At 42.0% G+C, this 25,001-nt stretch overlaps 1 protein-coding gene across 1 annotated transcript in view; it reads left to right on the top strand.

The window, feature by feature from the left end:
* Nucleotides 1–25,001, top strand: part of CLIC4 (chloride intracellular channel 4) — a 95,559-nt gene that overhangs the window by 52,470 nt on the left and 18,088 nt on the right. The window contains exon 3 of the mRNA XM_034958399.3: nucleotides 15,708–15,833. Within this exon, the coding sequence (XP_034814290.1) occupies nucleotides 15,708–15,833 (126 nt within the window). The remainder of the gene's footprint in view (nucleotides 1–15,707; nucleotides 15,834–25,001) is intronic.

Here is a 25,001-nt window from a genome sequence, read left to right as displayed (position 1 = left end):
AAGCTGAACTATCTTTTCAGTTTGATCCTATTTTCACCTTGATGGCACGTATTCTCTAAAGGAAATATATTGTATTAAAGTTCTGCTGGTTTATGGACAAACTTAACTTGTATATAACTATTTTGGACAAGTCACGCTGTCAGTATACTGCGTGGCTACTCAGTCTTTTTTAGGAACTTTTGTATGTTTACCTTAAATTTCATGAGCAGCACTAGGAGCTAAGTGTTAGTGTGGATGCAGTGAAATCCTTGACTTCTTTTTTCCAGTGTAAACATGGAGTCATGAAGAGCTTTCTAAGCAGACATCATCTTGGCCCCAAATGTGTTAAGCATGTGACCTTTATAATCTGGATCTTCAAAGACAAGGATTTTTAGGAGGTTGAATACCGTTGTTGTCAATTTCATTTAATTTATTTTTCAGAGAATAACAGTAATTTTCTATAGCATTTTAGCTATAATGCAAGTATTTTAATCATATTTGTTTAAATGTATTGTAAAATAAGAGCAATTATCTGTGGCCCGGTGTCTGTTCTTGCTAAGTGAAGAGTTGTTTGCAGGTTTCTCTCCTGGATGACTTTATGGCTTATTTTCCATAGCGGAGAGGGCTGAGAAGAGCTGTGATGAGTAGAAAGCTCTGTTTTATTCAGGAATGTCTATTCACCTTTAGCAAACAGGTCTGAGGTGAAGAACATTCATACATCCCCTTCCCCAAAAGATTTAAATCAAGGGTTAAGAATAGTTGTATTAATGGGAAAATCTAGGGTTTGGCAGTGGATTCCTCTTGATGCAAGTGTCACAACATGATTTGCTATTATACTTATTTTTAAAACTATTAGTCTGTTCTCACATTGCTATAAAGAACTACCTGAGACTGGGTAATTCATAAAGAAAAGAGGTTTAATTGACTGGCAGTTCTGCAGGTTGTACAGGAAACTTGTCTGGGGAGGCCTCAGGAGACTTACAATTTTGATAGAAGTCAAAGGGGAAGCAGACATGTCTTTCATGGCCGGAGAAGGAAGAAGAGAGAAGGGGGAGGTGTTACATATTTTTAAACAACCAGATCTTGTGAGAACTCACTCTCTGTCACAGGAACAGCAAGGGAAGTCTGCCCTTGTGATCCAGTCACCTCCCACAAGGCCCCTCTTCCAACATTGAAAATTACAATTTGATATGAGATTTGGGCAAGGACAGAAATTTAAACCATATTATATATCAAGTCATGAACAGTGTCCAGGAAAAGATATTGACAGCCTATCACTTGATAAAGTGGCAGAATTCATGTATGTTATCCCTCTGAGCATCACATGCTGATAGTTACCTGAGAGCTATAATTCCATTCCCAGTTCTAGGTTAGTGTACTCAGATTTCTGTCATTCCCTTAAAATACATTTTTACTTACTGCTAGTGCATATATTTGAAATTTTACAGACTTTAAAATTTATTGAACATAAGCCATAAAGTCATCTAGGAACCCCTTTAGTTATGTATATAAATGTAGAAATAAGCCTTTGGGAATAGTGAGTTAAAACTACAAGCTCTTGGGAAGACATTACCTTATTCATGTTGGACAGAGATGTTGTAAGAATGAAATAAGTCATGTAGTTACCCTTCTATTACTGTTTTTTTTAATACATGTGTACACAAAGCAAGTTTCCCAATATAACTCCTAAAAATAGACTGTGCCACCAGGCACACACCCTTACTGTGTCCTAAAATACATGAATTTCTCCTATTCCATTTTTGGCTTGGAGCAAGTGAGTTGACTGCCATTCTTTGAAAAAGCTGTCATTGAATAGTTTAATACAGTGCTTTAATTGTGATACATACCAGTAATAGTGCCATAAACATGGGAATCTGGGTCAGAAAAGGAAGTAAACCCATTATAGCTATTTCAGAGTTGTCTGTTTCTTTTCATTTGCAGATTTTTTAAAGGCATTATTCCTATAGGTTGATTGATATTTGCAGATTTGTATATATATGTTAAAGTGTGTATGTGGAAATATGTGTAAGTGTATATGTTAAGTGTTTATATATATATAAAAAGTGGCGCATGGGAGGTAGGCATTCAGGGCCTTATAATTAGAAAATATCAAAGAAGATATATGTTTATTACCTAGGGCTTTATGTAAAATCAATGGTAGAGAGCACTTAAAATTGAAGCTTATATTTTTTGGTCTTTAGCAATCATAGGTCTCCAGTAAATATAAAAAATGCTTCTTAGGGCAACTAAAACTAAGCAAGTAGTACGTGATAATGAGTCTGTACCATCCCTACCCCCTAGTCATCAACTTCCCCTTCAGAGAGATAATTTATTTTAGGTTTGGTCTTTATTCTTCCAAATCTTTTCCTTTTTTCTTTTTCTTTTTTTTTTTTTTTTTTTGAGACAGGGTCTGCCTCTGTCACCGAGGCTGGAGTGCAGTGGCATGATCACGGCTTACTCTGTAGCCTTGAGCTCCTGGGCTCAAGTAATCCTCCAGCCTCAGCCTCCCAAGTAGCTAGGACTACAGGCATTTACTGCCATACCTGGCTAATTTTTTATTTTTAAGAGACAGGGTCTCCCTGTGTTGCCCAGGCTGGTCTTGAACTCCTGGGCTCAAGCAGTCCTCTGGCCTTGGTCTCCCAAAGTGCTGGGATTACAGACTTTAGCCACTGTGCCTGGCCTCGTCCAGATCTTTTCTATGAGTTTACACACTTGCAGTCTTGAACAAAATTTTAAAGAGAAAGTAACTCAAGAAAGTGAGCATTGGTTCAAAAAACAAAAACAAACAACCCACCAGTATATATGAAAGTTATCACAGAGGAATAAAACATCCCTGTAGTACTTTTCATAATATATTCTTAATCTTAAAACATTAAATGTGACTCTTTTTAGAAATCTTGGGGGAGAAAATATGCCTACAGTGCTTATTTTCCTGCTTTTCCTGGTAATTGCCTAATATCTTGGTGAGAAGTACTGACTCCAGAACAAACCAGTGGAGAACAATAGAACTCCTCTGAGAGTTACTTAGCAGCTCACTCTATGATTTGAAAAAAATGATTGTTACATGACATTTCATCCATAAGAACAAGCCCATTTCTAGTTCTGGCACTGTATGACATGTTCTCTTTGAATCTCAGTTGGCATTAATGACTATGCTGGTAGTATTCATGTGTCCCTTGTGAGGCTGTGAACAATCTCCCATTACTTGCCTGCCAGAGCAGCCTTCGTGCTTTGGTGGGAGTCATTTCCAAATCTAATTTTCTGTTCATATTGCAATTTAAAGAACGTTTAGATAGAAAAAAAGGGCCCAGGCTTCACAAAGAATTTCAATTTACATCAACGATTTGAACAAAAGCTTCAGATAATATAAGTGAAAATACTAAAATTGGGACAGAGTTAAAGATGTTCTGGCATGTCATCAGTTGGGAAACAACCATGGCATAGTATAGAAAATTTCAGGAGTGAGACCTAGCTGTGTATGGAGAGAGCTCTATCACTGATTTCACTGGGACCTGGGGCGAGCTGCCTCATCTTCCTTGGAGTTAGTTACCTTATATTTAAATTCAGGAGAAAAGGGAAAAAAACTTCACTTTTGTAATAGTTTAAAATGTTACAATGGAACTATGAAACTGATAGTTCTGCATATCTTAAAAGGCAGTTAGAAACTCAGAAAAAAATCTGATTCCCAAATAGACTCTTCAGATAGTTTTATCTTCATGATCATGTCTCTGTGGTTCCACCTTTCTGAAAACAGTCTTCAGTAACTTAAGAAATCATTTCAACTTCCATGATCTTCAGTAGCAGCAGCATGAATGACACATGCCAAGAGACTAAATGGAATGAGATAGGCCTGTCTTTCAGAGACATCATCTATTTCCTGCTGCTGTCCAGACAGGAAAGTCAGACTCCATTTTTCCCCTTTGTAAAGTTGACTTGAGCTACATAAAGCATTTGTTAGAACAGTCCAATTCAAGATAATTGTGCTTTATGACTGCATTCAGAATCACATGTGTACCCACTGTGTGTGTGTGGGGTGTGTGTATGTGTGTGCATGTGTGTGGGTGGGTGGGTGGAGGGGGTGTGTGTGGGTAGGTGGGTGGTGGGGGTGTGTGTGTATGTGTGGGTGGGTGGGTGGTGGGGTGTGTGTAGGTGGGTTGGAGTGTGTGGGTTGAGGGGGTGTGTGTATGTGGGTGGGTGGGGGGATGTGTGTATGTGGGTGGGTGGGGGGATGTGTGTATGTGGGTGGGTGGGGATGTGTGTGTGTGTGTGATTGAGAGGGGAGGGAGATATAGACACACAGAGAGGGAGTATTTTGTTGCTATGTCTTTATGTTCTTTTTTAAGACGATTTCAAAGATGATACATCCTGTTGAGGCTGCTAAGAGCTGAATTAATAGAATTATTAGTGAATGTTTTTCTAAACCTGTTATCAGTATACACTTTACTCCTAAACTGTTATCAAGATGGTAAAAATTATAGACTCTATATTTGGGCCAGGCAAAGTGGCTCACTCTTGTAATCCCAGTGCTTTGAGAGGCCAGGGCAGGTGATCACTTGAGGTCAGGAGTTCAAGACCACCCTGGCCAACGTGGTGAAATCCTGTCTCTACTAAAAATACAAAAATTAGTCGGGCATGGTGGTGAGTGCCTTAGTCCCAGCTACTCAGGAGGCTGAGGCAGGAGAATTGCTTGAATCCAGGAGGTGGAGGCTGCAGTGAGCTGAAATCACGCCACTGCACTCTAGCCTGGGCAACAGATTGAGACTCCATGTCAAAAAAAAAAAAAAAAAAAAAAACCAAAAACAAAGACAAACGAATTATGGAATCCGTATTTGAAATCTTTTCATGGGTATTATTTTTTTTGAAGTATTCCTCCACAGATTGACAATAAAATTGACATTAAAAGTAGACAGATTAACAATATTTAATCCAAATCAGTAAAATTCTTTAACTGGTTGAACTGGGACAAAGACAAATTCTTAGTGACAAGGGGTCTTGGTGTGTGTGTTTTGTTGAGTCCATGATTAATTTGTTCAATTAGTGACTTGACTATCAGTCAAACCAGAATATAGCAAATCTAGTAAAGAATAATTAATAGTAGTAAAGCGTTCTGAAACAAATAATTCTGGTTCTCTGGTGTTAACTTTTTGAGGTTTTTTGTTGTTGTTGTTATATGTTTATATAGTGTCCAGTAGTCTCTTTGATATGTGTGAATTAATTTTATGCCCTGAAAATCAGCACCTTCAAAAAGGAACTCGATTTTTTTTTGTTATTGTTCTCTTTCTGGAGAAAAAAGGAGCTCCATTTAAAAGATAAGGCCTACATACCTAGTACTTTTTTCTTCGTTGGGCAAGTCAACTTGTTACAGATGGGTCATCTTCAAGAGCCAGCTCTGGTGTCCTCTAGCTATGCTGCACTCATTTCATACCAAGCAGCTGGAACTGAGTCACCAGCCCAGCTTCCTCCAATTGTTGCAATTGTACTGAACTACATTTTAATAGAAATTAAGCCACTCAAGTCTCTTAAAATATTAGCTCCTATAGGATTCCTCCTTTTCATTCGTTTCTTTTCCTTTTGGTTTTTGTTTTTATTTCCTTTTCTTCATCTAGAAAAAAAATGGGAAACAACAGAATAATTTATTTCATCTGAAAGACTACCATGATACGTGAGGGTAAAAATAATACACCCCAAAACACTGGAGAATATTTGCACCCTGTTGCAAGGCATGAATTCTGTGCACTTTGCTCTTGATGTCACGTAAGGGAAATATTTGAATGAGTTTTAATCAAGTGTTGAGTATTTACTGAAGGCCTTTTTGGAAGTAAACCAAAGATGTCTTGAAATTTTTTGCCATTGCCTATTGGCTCAGTTTCATTTATCTCAAACTGCAATTCTTTTTTTTTTTTTAATTATTATTTTTTTATTGATCATTCTTGGGTGTTTCTCACAGAGGGGGATTTGGCAGGGTCATAGGACAATAGTGGAGGGAAGGTCAGCAGATAAACAAGTGAACAAAGGTCTCTGGTTTTCCTAGGCAGAGGACCCTGCGGCCTTCCACAGTGTTTGTGTCCCTGGGTACTTGAGATTAGGGAGTGGTGATGACTCTTAACCAGCATGCTGCCTTCAAGCATCTGTTTATCAAAGCACATCTTGTACCGCCCTTAATCCATTTAACCCTGAGTGGACACAGCACATGTTTCAGAGAGCACAGGGTTGGGGGTAAGGTCCCAGATCAACAGGATCCCAAGGCAGAAGAATTTTTCCTAGTACAGAACAAAATGAAGAGTCTCCCAGGTCTACCTCTTTCTACACAGACACGGCAACCATCTGATTTCTCAATCTTTTCCCCACCTTTCCCCCCTTTCTATTCCACAAAACCACCATTGTCATCATGGCCCGTTCTCAATGAGCTGTTGGGCACACCTCCCAGACGGGGTGGTGGCCGGGCAGAGGGGCTCCTCACTTCCCAGTTGGGGCGGCTGGGCAGAGGCGCCCCTCACCTCCCGGACGGGGGGCGGCTGGCTGGGCCGGGGCTGACCCCCCCCACCTCCCTCCCGGACGGGGCAGCTGGCCGGGCAGAGGGACTCCTCACTTCCCAGTAGGGGCGGCCAGGCAGAGGCGCCCCTCACCTCCCGGACGGGGCGGCTGGCCGGGCAGGGGGCTGACCCCCCCCCCACCTCCCTCCCAGACAGGGCGGCTGGCCGGGCGGGGGGCTGACCCCCCCCACCTCCCTCCCAGACGGGGCGGCTGGCCGGGCGGGGGGCTGACCCCCCCACCTCCCTCCCGGACGGGGCGGCTGGCCGGGTGGAGGGGCTGACCCCCCCACCTCCCTCCCGGACAGGGCGGCTGGCCGGGTGGGGGGCTGACCCCCCCACCTCCCTCCCAGACGGGGCGGCTGGCTGGGCGGGGGGCTGATCCCCACCTCCCTCCCGGACGGGGTGGCTGCCGGGCAGAGACGCTCCTCACTTCTCAGACGGGGCGGCTGCCAGGCGGAGGGGCTCCTCACTTCTCAGAGGGGGCGGTTGCCAGGCAGAGGGTCTCCTCACTTCTCAGACGGAGCGGCCGGGTAGAGACGCTCCTCACCTCCCAGACGGGGTCGCGGCCAGGCAGAGGCGCTCCTCACATCCCAGACGGGGCGGCGGGGCAGAGGCGCTCCCCACATCTCAGACGATGGGCGGCCGGGCAGAGACGCTCCTCACTTCCTAGATGGGATGGCGGCCGGGAAGAGGCGCTCCTCACTTCCTAGACGGGATGGCGGCTGGGCAGAGACGCTCCTCACTTTCCAGACTGGGCAGCCAGGCAGAGGGGCTCCTCACATCCCAGACGATGGGCGGCCACGCAGAGACGCTCCTCACTTCCCAGACGGGGTGGCTGCCGGGCAGAGGCTGCAATCTCGGCACTTTGGGAGGCCAAGGCAGGCGGCTGGGAGGTGGAGGTTGTAGCGAGCCGAGATCACGCCACTGCACTCCAGCCTGGGCACCATTGAGCACTGAGTGAACGAGACTCCGTCTGCTATCCCGGCACCTCGGGAGGCCGAGGCTGGCGGATCACTCGCGGTTAGGAGCTGGAGACCAGCCTGGCCAACACAGCGAAACCCCGTCTCCACCAAAAAAATACGAAAACCAGTCAGGCGTGGTGGCGCGCGCCTGCAATCGCAGGCACTCGGCAGGCTGAGGCAGGAGAATCAGGCAGGGAGGTTGTAGTGAGCCGAGATGGCAGCAGTACAGTCCAGCTTCGGCTCGGCATCAGAGGGAGACTGTGGAAAGAGAGGGAGAGGGAGACCGTGGGGAGAGGGAGAGGGAGCGGGAGCGGGGGGGAGGGGGAGGGGGAGGGAGAGCCAAACTGCAATTCTTACAGTGTTACATTTCTGTGAAACATCTGTAAAATGAGCCTTTGTGGGTCAAACAGAACCCCTGAGGCCTGAGAGGGCAGGTGAGAACTGCAAGTTGAAGAATCTTAGATTCTGTTTGGTTGATACATAGCTTGTAAGTGAATCAGATTACTGTTTAGAACTTGTCCATTTATTTGAAGTCTACTAATAGTTTGAAGGCACTAAAGTTTCTTCTCAGATTCTTCATTTGGAATCAGGACCTGCCATGGTTGTCTGTCATCTCAACAGTTAATCCTTGGAAACAGTTTTATCGCTTTATTTATTTAAAAAATATATATATAGCCTTTCAACCAAAACAAGATAGACTATTCACTAATCACAAATATTAATGGAAAATTGGTAATCATATGCCCTTTAAACTTTCCTTGGTTGTATATACGACTCTAAATTAATCAGATTTTGTTTATTACCAATCAGTTAATGCTAGGTAACCATTTATGAACCATCAGCTCTATTAAAGTTAAAACTGCCAATCTTATTTCCTGCATAATGCTTTGTTAATGTGATACTAAAAGTGGTAATGGCCTTCATTTGCATACTTTTAGTTCACTTTCACGTGCCTTATTTGATTTAATCTTTACAGACAAAGCAGATCTTATAAAGAGGAAATCCAGACCCAAAGAGGTTGTAATTTACTTAGTCATGTAGCTGGTAAATGGTAGAGCTTTTCCACTTGGGACTTCAAGCCAGTCCCTTTTATTCAGCCTTGGTTCTTTTTTCTCTGATATGCTAGCTTTCTCCCTCTCCCAATAAATATTTTTATTTAGGAGCCGGATGCAGTGGCGTGCTCTCTAGTCCCAGCTACTTGCAGCTGAGGATCATTTGAGACCAGGAGTTTGAGGACAGCCTGGGCAACATAGCAAGAGAGAGAGACCCCTATCTCTAAAAAAAAAGAAAATTGAATAAAAATTTAAAAAATTAAGAATCTTTCTGTTTAGAGAGCTTAAAAACTTTCATAATTAATTATAGAAGTAATAGGTGTTATTTATTTTGTCCCACATGCCCTACCCGACCTACCCCTTTGGGTTTTTTTTTTTTTTTAAAGCATTGAGACTGTTATAAATAAATTTTCGGTGCTGCAAAAGAAATAACACTTGAATATAAAATTTTCTTTTTAATTCTCAGCAAGGCAAGTTACTTCTATAGAAGGGTGCGCTCTTACACATGGAGCAATGGTGAGCACACACTTGGATAAGGTAGGGGAAGGGGTTTTTATCCCTGACTCACGTGGCCCCTGCTGCTGTGTCTTTCCCCTATTGGCTAGGGTTAGACCGCACAAACTAAAGTAATTCTGATTGGCTAATTTAAAGAGAGTCACTGGGTGAGTGGTTTGGCCAGAAAAATGGTTATGACAGAGCAGGTAATTGGAATGAGTCAGGGTGGAGCAGGTAATCGAAAATGGTCACTTTATGAGGAAGTTAAGTTTAAAAGCAGAAGGTGAAGAATTGAACATACTGACATAGATTATTTGAAAAGAAATTTAGAACTCATATCTAACAAGACCTTCTTCCCCTTTATCTAATCTACTGTGTTCTTAAAAAAAACTGTTTGTGAAAAACAGACTTATATTATTAACTTACAGTTAGGCATTTAATTGACTGTTCATTATAAAAATGTTAATGGATATGTTTTATGAATTTGGAGTGAGAAAATTGTTTTCCAGGTAATCACAATTTATATATGACAAGATTAAAAAACATTCCTTTTTTTTTTTTTTTTGAGATGGAATTTTGCTCTTGTTGCCCAGGCTGGAATGCAATGGCACAATCTCAGCTCACTGCAACCTTCACCTCCCGGATTCAAGCAATTCTCCTTCCTCAGCCTCCTAACTGGGATTACAGGCGTGCGCCACCATGCCCGGCTAATTTTGTATTTTTAGTAGAGATGGTGTTTCACCATGTTGGCCAGGCTGGGCTGGAACTCCTGACCTCAGCTGATCCGCCCGCCTTGGCCTGCCAAGGTGCTGAGATTATAGACATGAGCCACTGTGCCCGGTCTACAGTCATCTCTTGGTATCCATGGGGGATTGATTCAAGGACCCCTGGTGGATACCAAAATCCACAGATGCTCAAGTTTCTTATATAAAATGGAATAGCATTTGCATATTAACCTACAAATAGCCTCCCATATACTTTAAATCATCTCTAGGTTATAATACCTAATACAGTGTAAATGCTATGTAAGTTGTCATTACACTGTGTTTAGGGAATAATGACAAGAAAAAGTCTGTACATGTTCAGTACAACTGCAACCGCCCCCGCCCCCGCCCTGCCGCCCTTTTTTTTGAGACAGGGTCTCATTCTGTCGCCCAGGCTGGAGTACAGTGTGTGATCATGGCTCGCCTCAGCCTTCCAAGTAGTATGTGCAACACGCCTGGCTAATTTTTGTATTTTTTGTAGAGACGGGAGATCTATCTATCTATCTATAAAATTTTTTTTTTTTTTTTTTTGAGATGGAGTCTCACTCTGTCACCCAGGCTGGAGTGCAGTGGCGCGATCTCGGCTCGCTGCAACCTCCGCCTCTCGGGTTCAAGCGATTCTCCTGCCTTAGCCTCCCAAGTAGCTAGGACTACAGGCACCCACCACCACGCCCGACTAATTTTTTTTATTTTTAGTAGAGACAGGGTTTCACAATGTCGGCCAGGCTGGTCTCAAACTCCCGACCTCAAGTGATCTGCATGCCTCGGCCTCCCAAAGTGTTGGGATTACAGATGTGAGCCACCGCACATGGCCTTTTAAAAAATATTTTTGATCCTCAGTTGGTTGAATCCACAGATGCTGAACCCATGAATAAGGAGGGCTGACTTATTTCATTTTGTGAAAAACTTGAGCTTGTCAGACTAAAGAATGTTCAGTGAAAGCATCAGAGTTGAAAATCAAATCAGATTTTGACTTTTAAAAGTCCTCTTTTGGAGGTTAGGTTCTTACAGAAGTTGATAGGAAATATGTCTTATTTTACTTTGTTTAGGAAGCAAGATAGGCTCTAGAACTTGGACTTTGAGTTAAAAATTTTTGAATTAATGAGATAATTAAATAAATCTTTGTATCTTTGGTTGGAATGTAGTCATAGAAACCTGAGGCTTTCTAACCTAAATGGAAAGATGGAGCCAGAGAGAGAATATGAATAAGACCAAGGGAAATTGATAGATTATAAACTGGTTATAGATTTTTGATTCCCCTCTATCTTGAAAATTCTGATGACGAAGTATTTCACTTTCATGATATATTTAAAAATATTATGTTTGGAGACAGAGTCTCACTCTGTCGCCCAGGCTGAAGTGCAGTGGTGCAATCTCAGCTCACTGTAACCTCCGCCTTCCAGCAATTCTGCCTCAGCCTCCCGAGTAGCTGGGACTATAGGCATGCACTACTACACCCAGCTAATTTTTATATTTTTAGTAGAGATGGGGTTTCATCGTGTTGCCCAGGTTGGTCTCAAACTCCTGACCTCAGGTGATCCACCCGCTTCGGCCTCACAAAGTGCTGGGATTACAAGGATGAGCCACCATGCCCAGCCAATATTCTTTATTTTATTCAAATTCTGTGCATTTATGGTCAGGAAGGAAGGAAGAAGGAAGGCAGGCAGGCTAACTTAATAACAAGATAAACAGCTCTGGGCTATAATAGGAGGCAGAAACATTCTTTGAAACTATATGTTGTTGTATTTTCTTGAAGTACACATTTTTATGTTTGCTTTTTTAATTATGAAAGTTTTCAAACATGCATAAGAATAGAACAAACTTCTCCGTAAACCCAATTCAGTTATCAAGATCTTGCCACATTTGCTTTGCCCCTTTTTTCTTATTTTCTTTGCTGAAATGTTTAAAGTAAATGCTAGACATCATGTCATTTCATCCCTACTTAATTCAGTGTATGTCTTCAAACAATGTGGACATTTTCTTCCCTAACCACAATGCTCTGATCTCCTGAAGTTCCTAGTATACAATTTGGGATTTCCCTGGTTATCTCTAAAATATCTTTTTATTTTTGGTTGGTTTGTTCAAATCAGTATCCAAGTAATTTCTACTTTTTATGTTTGATTGTTGTATCTCTTAAGTTTTTCTTAATCTATAACAGTCCCCCACCTGTGTCTGGTAAAAGTACCATTCAGCTGAAAGGTAGATTGTCCCAAATCCAGAATTTAGCAATTGCTCCCTTGTGGTAGCATTTAACTTTGTCCTCTCATTTCCCCCCTCCCTGCATTTCCTGTAAATAATCTCAGGACCCCTTTGTACTCTTAAATTATTGAAGGCCTCAAACAGCTTTCAGTTATGTGGGTTATAGCTACCTATTTTACTATATTAGAAATTAAAGTTGAGAAATTAGCCTAGGCAATATGGTGAGATCCTCATCTCTACAAAAAATTTTTAAAAAATTAGCTGGGCTTGATGGTGTGTGCCTCTGGTCCCAGCTGCTTGGGAGGCTGAGGTAGGAGAATTGCTTGAGCCCAGGAAATCAAGGCTGCAGGGAACCATGATTGTGACATTGCACTCCTGCTTTGGTGACTGGTCTCAAAAAAAAAAAAAATCCTGAGAAATTTTAAAAATGTTTATTTACGGCCGGGTGCGGTGGCTCACACCTGTAATCCCAGCACTTTGGGAGGCCGAGGTGGGCGGATCATGAGGTCAGGAGACCATCCTGACTAACATGGTGAAACCCTGTCTCTACTAAAAAATACATCAAAAATTAGCTGGGCTTGGTGTGCGCCTGTAGTCCCAGCTACTTGGGAGGCTGAGGCAGGAGAATGACGTGAACCTGGGAGATGGAGCTTGTAGTGAGCCGAGATCGCGCCACTGCACTTCAGCCTGGGCGACAGAGTGAGACTCTGTCTCAGGAAAAAAAAAAAAATTATTTACTAATTCATTAAATATAGAACAATAATGAACCCACTACTTATTACCATAAAACATTTTTAATGTAAAACAACTATATTTCCCAAAACAAAAAATAGTGAGAAGAGTGGCATTCTTTTACATTTTTGCACATCTTAGAAGAGGTTTCTCGTGTCTGCTTCTGCATTCATTACCTTGTGATATCTTGTACCAAGTAGCCAAGTAAATTTGGAAAATTTTACTATATGTGCACGAGAGGAGAATGAGAGTGAAAAAGGCAAATGATGCCTTAGTATTATAAGAATAGTTCTGACCTAATGGATCACCTGGTGAAAGGGTCTCCTGGCTTACAATTTGAGAAACAGCTGCCCCAGAGGCTGCTTTGTTTTGGTTTGTTGTTGTTGTTGTTTTGCGACAGGGTCTCACTCTGTTGCCCAGGCTGAAATGCAGTGATATGATCACTGTTCACTGCAGCCTCGACCGCCTGGGCTCAACCAATCCTCCCATCTCAGCCTCCCAAGTAGCTGGGACTACAGGCACGTGCCACCACACCCAGCTAATTAAAAAAATTTTTTTTATAGAGATGGGATCTCACTATGTTGCCCAGGCTGGTCTCGCTTGAACTCCTGGACTCAAGCAATCCTCCTGCCTTGGCCTCTCAAAGTGCTAATGTTACAGGTATGAGCCACTGCACCCAGCCTGCCCCAGAGGCTTGATTAGATTCAGGGTCAACTTCTTTGGTAAGAATACTTCATGGTGCCATAGGAAACACACCATATCTGGTCATCTCATTTTTTGATCCTAAAATTCATTGGTGGGTTTGGGTGAGCCATTTTGCTTTTTTAACAAGATAGTACAAACATTTCTTGCTGTTAGTAGTTGTCAGCATAACAGTTTCACCATCTTTATCAGTGTTTTGTGGTATTTTCAGTTTTTCCTAATCAACAGGAGGAAGACATCTTATTGTTTACTTTTAAATTCCCTTTATAGTTGTGCTATTTTACATTTTTCTGTGTGTTCACTTGTTTTATCTGTCTCTCATCAATTTCTTTTGACCCATACCTATTTGATTTTTTTGATGACCTTTGGAATGAATTTGGACAAAATCCTTAGGTAATGTAGATTTTAAGCTTTTCTCACTCAGTACTTTGTCCATTCTTTGTTGCTTTTTACCCTTCATTATGCCATCTTTTATGTATTGAAGTAATTTTGATATTAGATAGTCTAATCTGGTGATCCTTTTCCTTGTCAAGCCTGGACTTCTAGAATAATGGGAAAGAAATAGCACCAGAATTTGGAATCTTATGAAGTTGAAGATGACTGCAGGATTCAGCTGCTTTTCTCTTTTATTTTGCCAAAAAGAAAAAAAAAAGGCCTAGGGAAGTCATGACTTACCCATCTTAACACAATTAGTTGGGGCCAGAGTTGATACCAGACACTAACTCTCCAAAATCTTTTTTCCCTCCTCATTCTATCACTATCTCTAATGAGTGACTTAGTTAATTTGGAATGAGAATGATGGATTTTGTATTTTGGTTAAAAAAAAAATCAAAGAATTTTCTTACCATAAATTATGTATTTTGTGGAGGCTTGCTTCTTATTAGAATACTATTACAGCTATTATATCTAGTGGAAAAGTACTATTTCTTTCTTTTTTTTGAGACAGAGTATTGCTCTGTCACCAGGCTGGAGTGCAGTGGTGCGATCTTGGCTCACTGTAACCTCCGCCTCCCGGGTTCAAGTGATTCTCCTTCCTCAGCCTCCCAAGTAGCTGGAACTACAGGTGCATGCCACCATGCCCAGCTAATTTTTATATTTTTAGCAGAGACGGAGTTTCACCATGTTGGCCAGGAGGGTCTCAATCTCTTGACCTCATGATCTGCCCACCTTGGCCTCCCAAAATGCTGGGATTACAGGCGTGAGCCACCACACCTGGTCGAAAAATACCTTTCTTTCTTTCTTTCTTTTTTTTTTTTTAAGATGTAGTCTTGCTCTGTCGCCCAGGCTGGAGTGCTGTGGTGAGATCTCTGCTGACTGCAGCCTCTGCTTCCGGGATTCAAGCGATTCTCCTGCCTCAGCCTCCTGAGTAGCTGGGATTACAGGCGCATGCCACCACGCCCAATTAACTTTTGTATTTTTAGTAGAGATGGGGTTTCACCATGTTGGTCAGGCTGGTCTCAAACTTCTGACCTCGTGATCCTCCTGCCTTGGCCTCCCAAAGTGCTGGGATTACAGGCATGAGCCACCGTGCCCGGCTGAAAAATACCATTTCTTATTCAGTTTTATATACTTTAAAATTTAGAACCACTTTGATCTCTTTTCTTTTTCTTTTTCTCCTTTTCTTTTTCTTTTCTGACAGGGTTTTACTCTGTCACCTAGGCTGGAGTGCAGTGGTACATTCTCAGCTCACTGCAACCTCCGCCTCCCGGGTTCAAGTGATCCTCCTTCCTCAGCCTCCCAAGTAGCTGGAACTACAGGTGCGCGCCACCATGCCCAGCTAATTTTTATATTTTTAGCAGAGATGGGGTTTCACCATGCTGGCCAAGCTGGTCTCAAACTCCTGACCTCAGGTGATCCACCCGCCTCGGCCTCCCAAAGGGCTGGGATTACAGACATGAGCCACCATGCCCGGACAATTTATTTATTTTCTTTTTGAGACAGGGTCTCTCTGTCGCCCAGGCTGGAGTGCAGTGGTGCGATCATGGCTCACTCCAGCCTCAACTTCCCAGGCTCAAGTGATCCTTCCACCTCAGCCTCCCTGGTAGCTGGTACTATAGGCACGCACCACCATGCCTGGCTAATTTTTTATGTTTTGTGGAGACAGGATCTTACCATGTTGCCCAGGCTGGGTCTCAAACTCCTGGGCTAAGCAGTCTCCCACCTCAGCCTCCTGTAGTGCTACGACTACAGACGCAAGCCACCGTGCCTGGCCAACTTGGAGAATTTAAAGTATTATTGTTGTTTGAGAGTAAAAAATGATCTGATTTTGACCAATATTTTGCCCAACAGGAAGCCAGCAGACCTGCAGAACTTGGCTCCCGGGACCCACCCACCATTTATAACTTTCAACAGTGAAGTCAAAACGGATGTAAATAAGATTGAGGAATTTCTTGAAGAAGTCTTATGCCCTCCCAAGTGAGTATCAAGGAAAATACGTATGAAAATATTGTCACTTCTTTGAAGCTTGTGTTATTTGTCAGTAGAGATCTTTCTCGCAGCATTAATTTGGAATGACTAGGACCCTCTTCTATGTTTCTTATAATTAATGCTACACAGATATAAGAATTGGCTTCCAGCTAGGCCAATCAGCCATACTAAGAAAGGTGGGGATTTGTCTAAGCTGTAGAGTATGTGGTAGAAACAGATTTGGGATGTGTCTGATAGGTCAGGAAAGACTGGTTATTTGGGGACTGTAGGTCTCAAACTGAGAGAGAAGTTTAAAGAGGAGAAGGGGTGGGGAAAGACACATTCCAGCTGAACCCAGTAAGAGTGTCTTAGCAGGAGTGTGGCACAGGACTGCAATGAGATTTGATTTCAGTTCATTTTAAAGGTAACTTTCTAAAGCTATAATCCAAGGACATTGACTTTTCAGACTGTGTCCCTAGGATTCAGAGTTTTTATTTACTTACTTCTTTGAGGTGTTCCAGATCTCTAGGTCCTGGATGTACTGTAATGATAGTTACCTAAATTGCAGATATGCAGCTTTGCATCATACTGTAATATTGGCATAGATTCAAAGCATTATTTGTTTCTTTTAGGCTTTTCCAGTTTCATTATCCTGAAAATTGACATGTTTTGTTTCTACTGACCAAAACCTTTCTTACTGGTTAACTTGACTGTTGCCCTCCATGTCCAGATATATTTTCCGGGAATGGGATTATTGAGATGGAGGGTTCTAAAATAATTATAGGCATACCCTGAAGGGTATGGTTCCAGACCATTGCGAGTTAGGTTCCAGACCACTGTGATAAAATGAATATTGGAATAAAATGAGTCACATGAAATTTTTGGTTTCCCAGTGCATGTAAAAGTTATATTTACAGTAGTATACTGTAGTGTTTTAAGTGTGCAATAATAGCATTATGTCTGAAAATATTGCATGTACCTTAATTTAAAAATACTTCATTGCTAGGCTGGGTGTGGTGGCTCATGCCTGTAATCCCAGCACTTTGGGAGGCTGAGGCGGATGGATCACCTGAGGTTGGGAGTTCGAGACCAGCCTGACCAACATGAAGAAACCCCGTCTCTACTAAAAAATACAAAAAAAATTAGCTGGGCATGGTGGCAGGCACCTGTAATCCCAGCTACTCGGGAGGCTGAGGCAGGAGAATTGCTTGAACCAGGGAGGCAGAGGTTGTAGTGAGCCAAGATCGTGCCACTGCACTCCAGCCTGGGTGACAAAAGCAAAACTCCGTCTCAAAAAGAAATCATTGCTAAAAAATGCTAATGGTTATCTGAGCCTTCAGCGAGTCAATCTTTTTGCCGATGGAGGGTCTTGCCTTGATGTTGCTGGCTACTGACTGATCAGAATGGTGATTGCTGGTTGGGGTGGCTGTGGCAATTTCTTGAAGTAAGATAACAATGAATTTGTCTACATTGATGGACTCTTCCTTTCATGAAAGATTTCTCTGTAACATGCAATAGTGTTTGATAGCATTTAAAAATTTTAAAGTAAATATTCTTTGCCTGAGGCTAATCTCAAGAGGTCCTGAGAACATGCACCCCTGTTTGATAGTGTTTTTACCCACAGTAGAACCTTTTTCAAAATTAGAATCCATCTTCTGAAACCCTCCTGCTGTTTTAACAACTAAGTCGATGTAATATTCTAAATTCCTTGTTGTCATTTCAACAATGTTCTTAGCATCTTCACTAGGTATACATTCTATCTCAAGAAACCATTTTCTTTGCTCATCATAAGAAGCAACTCCTCATCCATTCAAATTTTATTATGAAGGTAGAACAATTTGATTCATTTTCAGGCTCCACTTCTAATTCTAGTTCTCTTGCTGTTTTCAACACATATGTAGTTCCTCCCTCCACTGATGTCTTGAACCTGTGAATGTCGTCCATGAGGGTTAGAATCCACTTCCTCCAAACTCCTGTTAATGTTGCTATTTTGACCTCCTCCCATGAATCATGAATGTTCGTGTTTTTTTTTTTTTTTTGGACGGAGTTTTTGTTCTTATCGCCCAGGCTGGAGTGCAGTGATGTGATCTCGGCTCACTGCAACCTCCACCTCCCAGGTTCAAGCAATTCTCCTGCTTCAGCCTCCCGAGTAGCTGGGATTACAGGTGCCTGCCGCCACGCCCGGCTAATTTTTTTGTATTTTTTAGTAGAGTTGGGGTTTTGCCATTTTGGCCAGGCTGGTCTTGAACTCCTGACCTCAGATGATCCGCCTGTCTTGGCCTCCCAAAGTGCTGGGATTACAGGTGTGGTGTGAGCCACCAGACCTGGCTGAATGTTCTTAATTGCATCTAGAAAGGTAAATCTTTTCCAGGTCACTTTGCTTTGCTCAGATCCATCAGAGGAATCACTTTCTATGGCCTTATGAAATGTGTTTATTAAATAATAAGACTTGAAAGTCAAAATTTATGGACTGCAGAATGGATGTTGTGTTAGCAGGCATGAAAACAACCATGATCTCCCTGTATATCTCTATCAGAGTTCTGGGGGGGACTAGTGCATTGTCAATGAGCAGTAATATTTATTCCTGGGCAGTGGGTCTCAACAGTGGGCTTAAAATATTTAGTAAACCATACTGTGAACAGATGGATGTGCCATTATCCAGGCTTTATTGTTCCATTTATAGAGCATGTGCAGAGTAGCTTCAGTATAATTCTTAAGGGTTCTTCAAATTTTGGAATGGAAGATGAGCATGGGTTTCAACCTAATGTCAACAGCTGGATTAGACTCTTAACAGAGTCAGCCTGTCCTTTGAAGATTTGAAACCAGACGTTGACTTTTTCTCTGTAGCTATGAAAATCATAGATGACATCTTTCAACAGAAGGTTTTGTCTGCATTAAAAATCTGTTTAGTGTAGCCACCTTCATCAATGATCTATCTAGAAGATCAATTCTAGATAGATCATTGTTGAAGGTAGATCAGATTTTCTAGATAGATCATCAGATGAAGGTGATGAAGGAAGATCTAGATAGATCAGCTAGATCTTCTAGATAGATCAGCTAGATCTTCTAGATAACTGGCTGCATGCAGCTTCTGCATAAGCATTTGCTGCTTCATGTTTTACTTTTATGTTACAAAGATGGCCTCTTTCCTTAAACCTCACGAACCAACCTCTGCTACCTTCAAACTTTTCTTCTGTAGATTTGTCACCTCTCTCTGCCTTGATAGAACTGAAGTGAGTTAGGGCCTTGATCTGGATTAGGTTTTGGCTTAAGGGAATGCTGTGGCTGGTTTGATTATCTGGACCACTCAAACTTTCTCCCTATTGGCAATAAAGCTGTTTTTCTCTATCATTTGTGTGTTCACTGGAATAGCACTATTTCCTTCAAGAACTTTTCTTCTGTATATGCTGTTTGGCTGTTTGGTGGAAGAAGTCTAGCTTTCAGCCTATCTCAGCTTTTGGCCTGTCTCAGCTTTCGACATGCTTTCCTCACTAAGCATAATCATTTCTAGCTTTTGATTTAAAGTGAGAGATATGTGACTCTTCCCTTCACCTGAACACTGAGAGGTCATTGTAGGGTCATCAACTGTGGGCTGATTTCAATATTATTTTGTCTCAGGGAGCAGGAAGGCCTGAGGAGAGGGAAAGACAGGGGAACAGCAATCACTGGAGCAGTCAGAACACACGCGATATTAATCAGTTAAGTGTGCTGTCTTATATGGGTGTGGTTTGTGGTGCCCCCAAAACAATTACAAGAGTAACATCAGAGATCACTGATCACAGATCATCATAACAGATACAATAATAATGAAAAGTTTTGAAATATTGCAAAAAATACCACAGTGTGACAGAGACATGAAGTGAGCACATGCTGCTGGGCAAAATGGCGCCATCTTGCTTGACTCAGGGTGCCATAAACCTTCAATTTGTAAAAAACGTAATATCTGCAAAGCACAATGAAGCAAAGCTCAATAAAGCAAAGCACAATAAGACAAGTTATACCTGAAGTTACTCAATTTGGTTTTTTTTTGTTTGTTTTGTTTTTTTTGAGACAGAGGCTCACTCTGTCACCCAGGCTGGAGTGCAGTGGCACAATCTTGGCTCACTACAACCTCTGCCTCCTGGGTTCAAGTGATTCTTGTGCTTCAGCCTCCCAAGTAGCTGGGATTACAGGCACCTGCCACCATGCCTGGCTAATTTTTGTATTTTTAGTGGAGATGGGGTTCCACCATGTTGGCCAGGCTTGTCTCGAAATCCTGACCTCAAGGTATCCGCCCACCTCGGCCTCTCAAAGTGCTGGGATTACAGGTGTGAGCCACTGTACCTGGCCCAGTTACTCAGTATTCATCCATTCATTTATTTATTGATTTATTCATTCTGCAAAGCATTAATGGACTACAAAGCACTGTGAATATATTAGTAAATAAAACACAGTTCTTGCCCTCAACAAGTGCAGTCATGTATGGGTGGAGAGGTGTTTATGGTGGTGGGACGGGGAAGTGAATGGAATCAGGAAAGGCTTTAGAGAAGAGAGAACACTTGAACTGTCTTAATTTAAAAAAAAAAAGAAAAAAGATGTTCAGCAGTTGAACAAAGGAGTGACAGGTATTGCAGAGCAGAAGAGTCATTTTAAATCAATAGTATAAACATATATGTTATACACATACTATACAGAAATAGTATGTAATGTATATTATAATTAATATAATATTAATATTATACGTATATTTGGGGGAGACTTGGAGTGGCTGGACTGTGATGTGCATGGTTGGGATGGTAGGCAGGAAGGCTGATGAGCAACAACGCCTCTGTCTATAACTAGCTTCTCATCTGTTGTGAGCAGAATTGCCCTCTGGTTAACAATCTTGTGCTAAGCCTAAGATTTTATTTTCTTAATTCTTTTTTTCTACTAAAATTCTAAAAGCCTATCCTCTACTATCCTTCCTGCCCTTCTAAGAGCCTGGAGCTTCTTTTTTTCTCTACCTTCCCAGGAGTCCTAACCTTCCTTTCATCCCCAGTAAAGTATCTCCAGACCAACATTAAGAAAACCATGTCTTGATTTTTCCTTCAGGCCATGCATATAATTAGAATGCCAATAAATCAAAGCTAGGATATTTGTGAATATAAATTGAAGCTTTATATGTCTCAGTAGGGTACTATTGTGAACATGAATTCAACTTAGTGGAAATAACTTTTTTTTTTTTTTTGAGACGGAGTTTCACTTTTGTTGCCCAGGCTGGAGTGCAATGGCGTGATCTTGGCTCACTGCAACCTCTGCCTGTCAGGTTCAGGAGATTCTCCTGCCTTAGCCTCCCAAGTAGCTGGAGTTACAGGCGTCCACCACCATGCCCAGCTAATTTTTTCTGTTTTTAGTAGAGATGGGATTTCACCATGTTGGCCAGGCTGGTCTCGAACTCTGGACCTCAGGTGATCCACCCGCCTCGGCCTCCCAGAGTGCTGGGATTACAGGCATGAGCCACCGCGCCTGACCATAACTTTTTTTTTCTTTTTTTTTTGACGGAGTCTCTCTGTCGCCCAGGCTGGAGTGCAGTGGCACGATCTCGACTCACTGCAACCTCCGCCTCCTGGGTTCAAGCGATTCTCCTGCCTCAGTCTCTTGAATAGCTGGGATTACAGGTGCCCGCCACCATGCCCTGCTAATTTTTTTTGTATTTTTAGTAGAGACAGGGTTTTACCATATTGGCCAAGCTGCTCTTGAACTCCTGACCTTGTGACCTGCCCACCTCAGCCTCCCAAAGTGCTGGGATTACAGGCATGAGCTACCGCGCCCAGCCATACTTTAAAAAAAAAAAAAAAAAAAATATATATATATATATATATATATATATATATATAGACAGTATCTTGTACTGTCGCCCAGGCTGGAGTGCAGTGTTGCTGTCCTGGCTCACTGCAACCTTGAACTCCTAGCCTCCTGCCTAGGATGATCCTCCTGCCTCAGCCTTCCAAATAAGTGGGACCACAGGCATGCACCCTATGTCCCACTTGTAGGTCCCTTTTTGGTCTTTTTTTTTTTTTTTTTGAGACATGGTCTTGCTCTGTTGCCCAGGCTGGAGTGCAGTGGTGTGATTATGGCTCACCACAGCCTCGACCTCCTGGGCTCAAGCAATTCCCCTGAGGCACTGGGAGTACAGGTGTGTGCCACCATGCCCAGCTAAGTTTTAAAAAATTTTTGTAGAGATGGGGTCTTGCTATGTTGCCCAGGTTGGTCTCAAACTCATGGGCGCAATCAGTTCTCCTGCCTCAGCCTCCCAAATTGCTGGGATTACACATGTAAGCTGTCATGCCTGGTCCCTTTTTAGTCTTAAAAGTGTCAGCTCAGAGGTAAGTTCCATATTTGCCAACTTGCTCTCAGACACTAACTGAAAATGATCTTCCTCTCATGTCACTGTAGATCATTGTATCAACATTAAATTATAAATGGAGAAGTAGTTTGAATTATTATTCATTCTCTATGAAGGAAACTATTTTGTTTTAAAGTATTGTCTGAAGTGCTTATTATATAAATTCTTCCAAGTATATATAAGTTTTTAAAATTAGTGTGCTGAAAACATACATATGACTTTAGTTAAATGGACATTTCCTCATATTCTCTTACATCCTTCAGCAACAACAACAATGAAGACTTTTGGGCTGGGCGCGGTGGCTCATGCCTGTAATCCCAGCACTTTGGGAGACTGAGGCGGGTGGATGACTTGAGCTCAGGAGTTCAAGACCAGCCTGGGCAACATGGTGAAACCCTGTCTCTACAAAAAAATACAAAAATTAGCTGGATATGGTGGCACGTGCCTGTAGTCCCAGCTACTGGGGAGCCTGAGGTGGGAGGATCGCTCGTGCCTGGGAGGCAGAGGTTGCAGTGAGCTGCGATCATGCCACTGCATTCCAGCCTGCGCGATACAGCAAGACCCTGTCTCAAAAAAGAAGAAGGAAAAAAAAAAGAATTTTCATTATTCTTGCTCATTTCTCTCTGAGGGAAAGTGACATTAAGAGAAATAGTAAGGTTAATATGGAATATTCTGGATTCTTAGCATCTAATGCTCTATAAGACATCATAGCTTTAAATTGGACCTTGAAAACAAACATTTTCATATTGCTTTTTTATATAAAAATTCTAGCCCCATTATATTTGAGCATATTCATAGAAACATTGTAACCAGAGATGGTCTTTTTCATTCAGTTTAAATACATAGGAATCTTTGTGTTATAAATGTTCATAGTGTGCCAAATCCCCTGTAGGGGTAAAAATTTTTACTTCTTCTTTGTTTTTTTTTTGTTTTGTTCTGTTTTTGTTTAGAGACAGGGTCTCACTCCTTGCTCTGTCACCCAGGCTGGAATGCGGTGGTGCAATCTTACCTCACTGCAGCCTCAACCTCCCAGGCTCATAATCCTCCTGCCTCAGCCTCTTGAGTAGCTGGGACTACAGGTGCACACCACCACGCCTGGCTAATTTTTGTATTTTTTTTGTTGAGAGTAAGATCACTTTCAATTGGTGTCTGAGAACAGGGTCTCGCCATGTTACCCAAGCTGTGGCCTTGAACTCCTGGCTCAAGCCATCTGCCCACCTCAGCCTCCCAAAGTGCTGGGATTACAGGCGTGAGCCACCGTGCCTGGCCAGGGATTGTTTTTGATGCTGCTTATCCCTCTGCTGTTATTAATAACACTCAAGTACTAATTATGCACCATGCATTGTGCTTTGTGGGTTATTTTGTGGATTATCTCTGTTAATCCTCACAAAGACTTTGTGAAGAAACTGAAGATGTAATCCAAATAATTTGTCCAAGGTTTCACAGTTAATGGTGGCAGAGCAGGGATACTTTTGAAGCCACATCAATATGACTTCAAAAATCTGTGTTTCATCTGTTCTCTGCTTTCTGCTTCTTATTTTATTGGGTTTGGCTTTTGTAAAAGAGGGAAAATGTTAAGTCTTTAATTGGGATTGTGGTTTAATGAGTACAAAATTGAAAGCTAGCTCAAGTTTAGAGGAAAGGTAGGAGAGAAATCAAAGATAGTTTACTTGACTGTGAACAAGTGGGACCAAAGGTGGTTATTAAACTTAATTCAGTGAATTCTTTTTTTTTTTTTTTTGAGACAGAGCCTTGCTGTGTCGCCCAGGCTGGAGTGCAGTGGCAGCATCTTGGCTCATTGCAACCTCCACTTGCCAGGTTGAAGCAATTCTCCTGCTTCAGCCTCCTGAGTAGCTGGGATTACAGATGTGCACCACCACACCTGGCTAATTTTTGTATTTTTAGTAGAGACGGGGTTTCACCATGTTGGCCAGGCTGGTTTGGAACTCCTGACTTCAAGTGATCCGACCTCCTTGGCCTCCCAAAGTGCTGGGATTACAGGTGTGAGCCACAGTGCCTGCCCTTACTTAATTCAGTGAATGCTTTGAAAAAGCAGGTGAATCTTAACTCTTCTGATGAATTTTTATTTGTTTGTATGCATTGAAACAGCATGTTTGAAGTGGGAATGTCGCCTTCTTAGTGGGCTCTATGGACCCAGAATGTGAAATGCTAATTAATTAGCATAATTTTCATCATGCAGAATTGTTTCTAGGGGATGAGTGGGAGGAGGAAGAGTTTCTGGGATCACAAGCTGCATTTATTTTCCTTCCCTCTATTGTGCTATATTGTTCTAGGGCACCCAGGGACCATTCTGTCTCACTGCCTTTTCTTCCAGAACAAGGAGGTCTCAGGTCTTTATTGCTAGTCTTCTTCAGGCTCTGCTTGTAAGACTGTTTCTAAATAGGATAAGGAGAAAAAGGAGAAGAATTGTGCAAGCTTGTAGACTGGAATCTAGCATTTCTAATAACATGTTTTTGTCATTTGATGTACTGAGAACTGAGTGGTTTTTTGTGAACACTTCCTGATTTAATCATGACAAATATAAATACAGGCAATTGTCTATTCTAGAGTTGCTTAACATTGAGAGGCTAATGAAAAGCTCAAATCAGATAACTTTTACTGGTATGTGTAGCTATAGGTTTTAAAGTGAACTTTTTCTTCTTCTCTGGGGAAAGTATTTTTGTGTATGTTTTATAGTTCTTGCTTGAATGAAGAAACCACTTTGCTAAAAAACTTTGAGACTTGGATTTTTAACTGAAACAGCCTAGATATACTTAGCTAACTTACTGATAAAAGGATAAAATAGAAGGAAG

This window comes from Pan paniscus, chromosome 1, assembly GCF_029289425.2.
Source record: "Pan paniscus chromosome 1, NHGRI_mPanPan1-v2.0_pri, whole genome shotgun sequence".
Classification (NCBI taxonomy): domain Eukaryota; kingdom Metazoa; phylum Chordata; class Mammalia; order Primates; family Hominidae; genus Pan; species Pan paniscus.
Note: the sequence above shows the minus strand (reverse complement) of the source record. Positions and strands in the feature narration are given on the sequence as shown.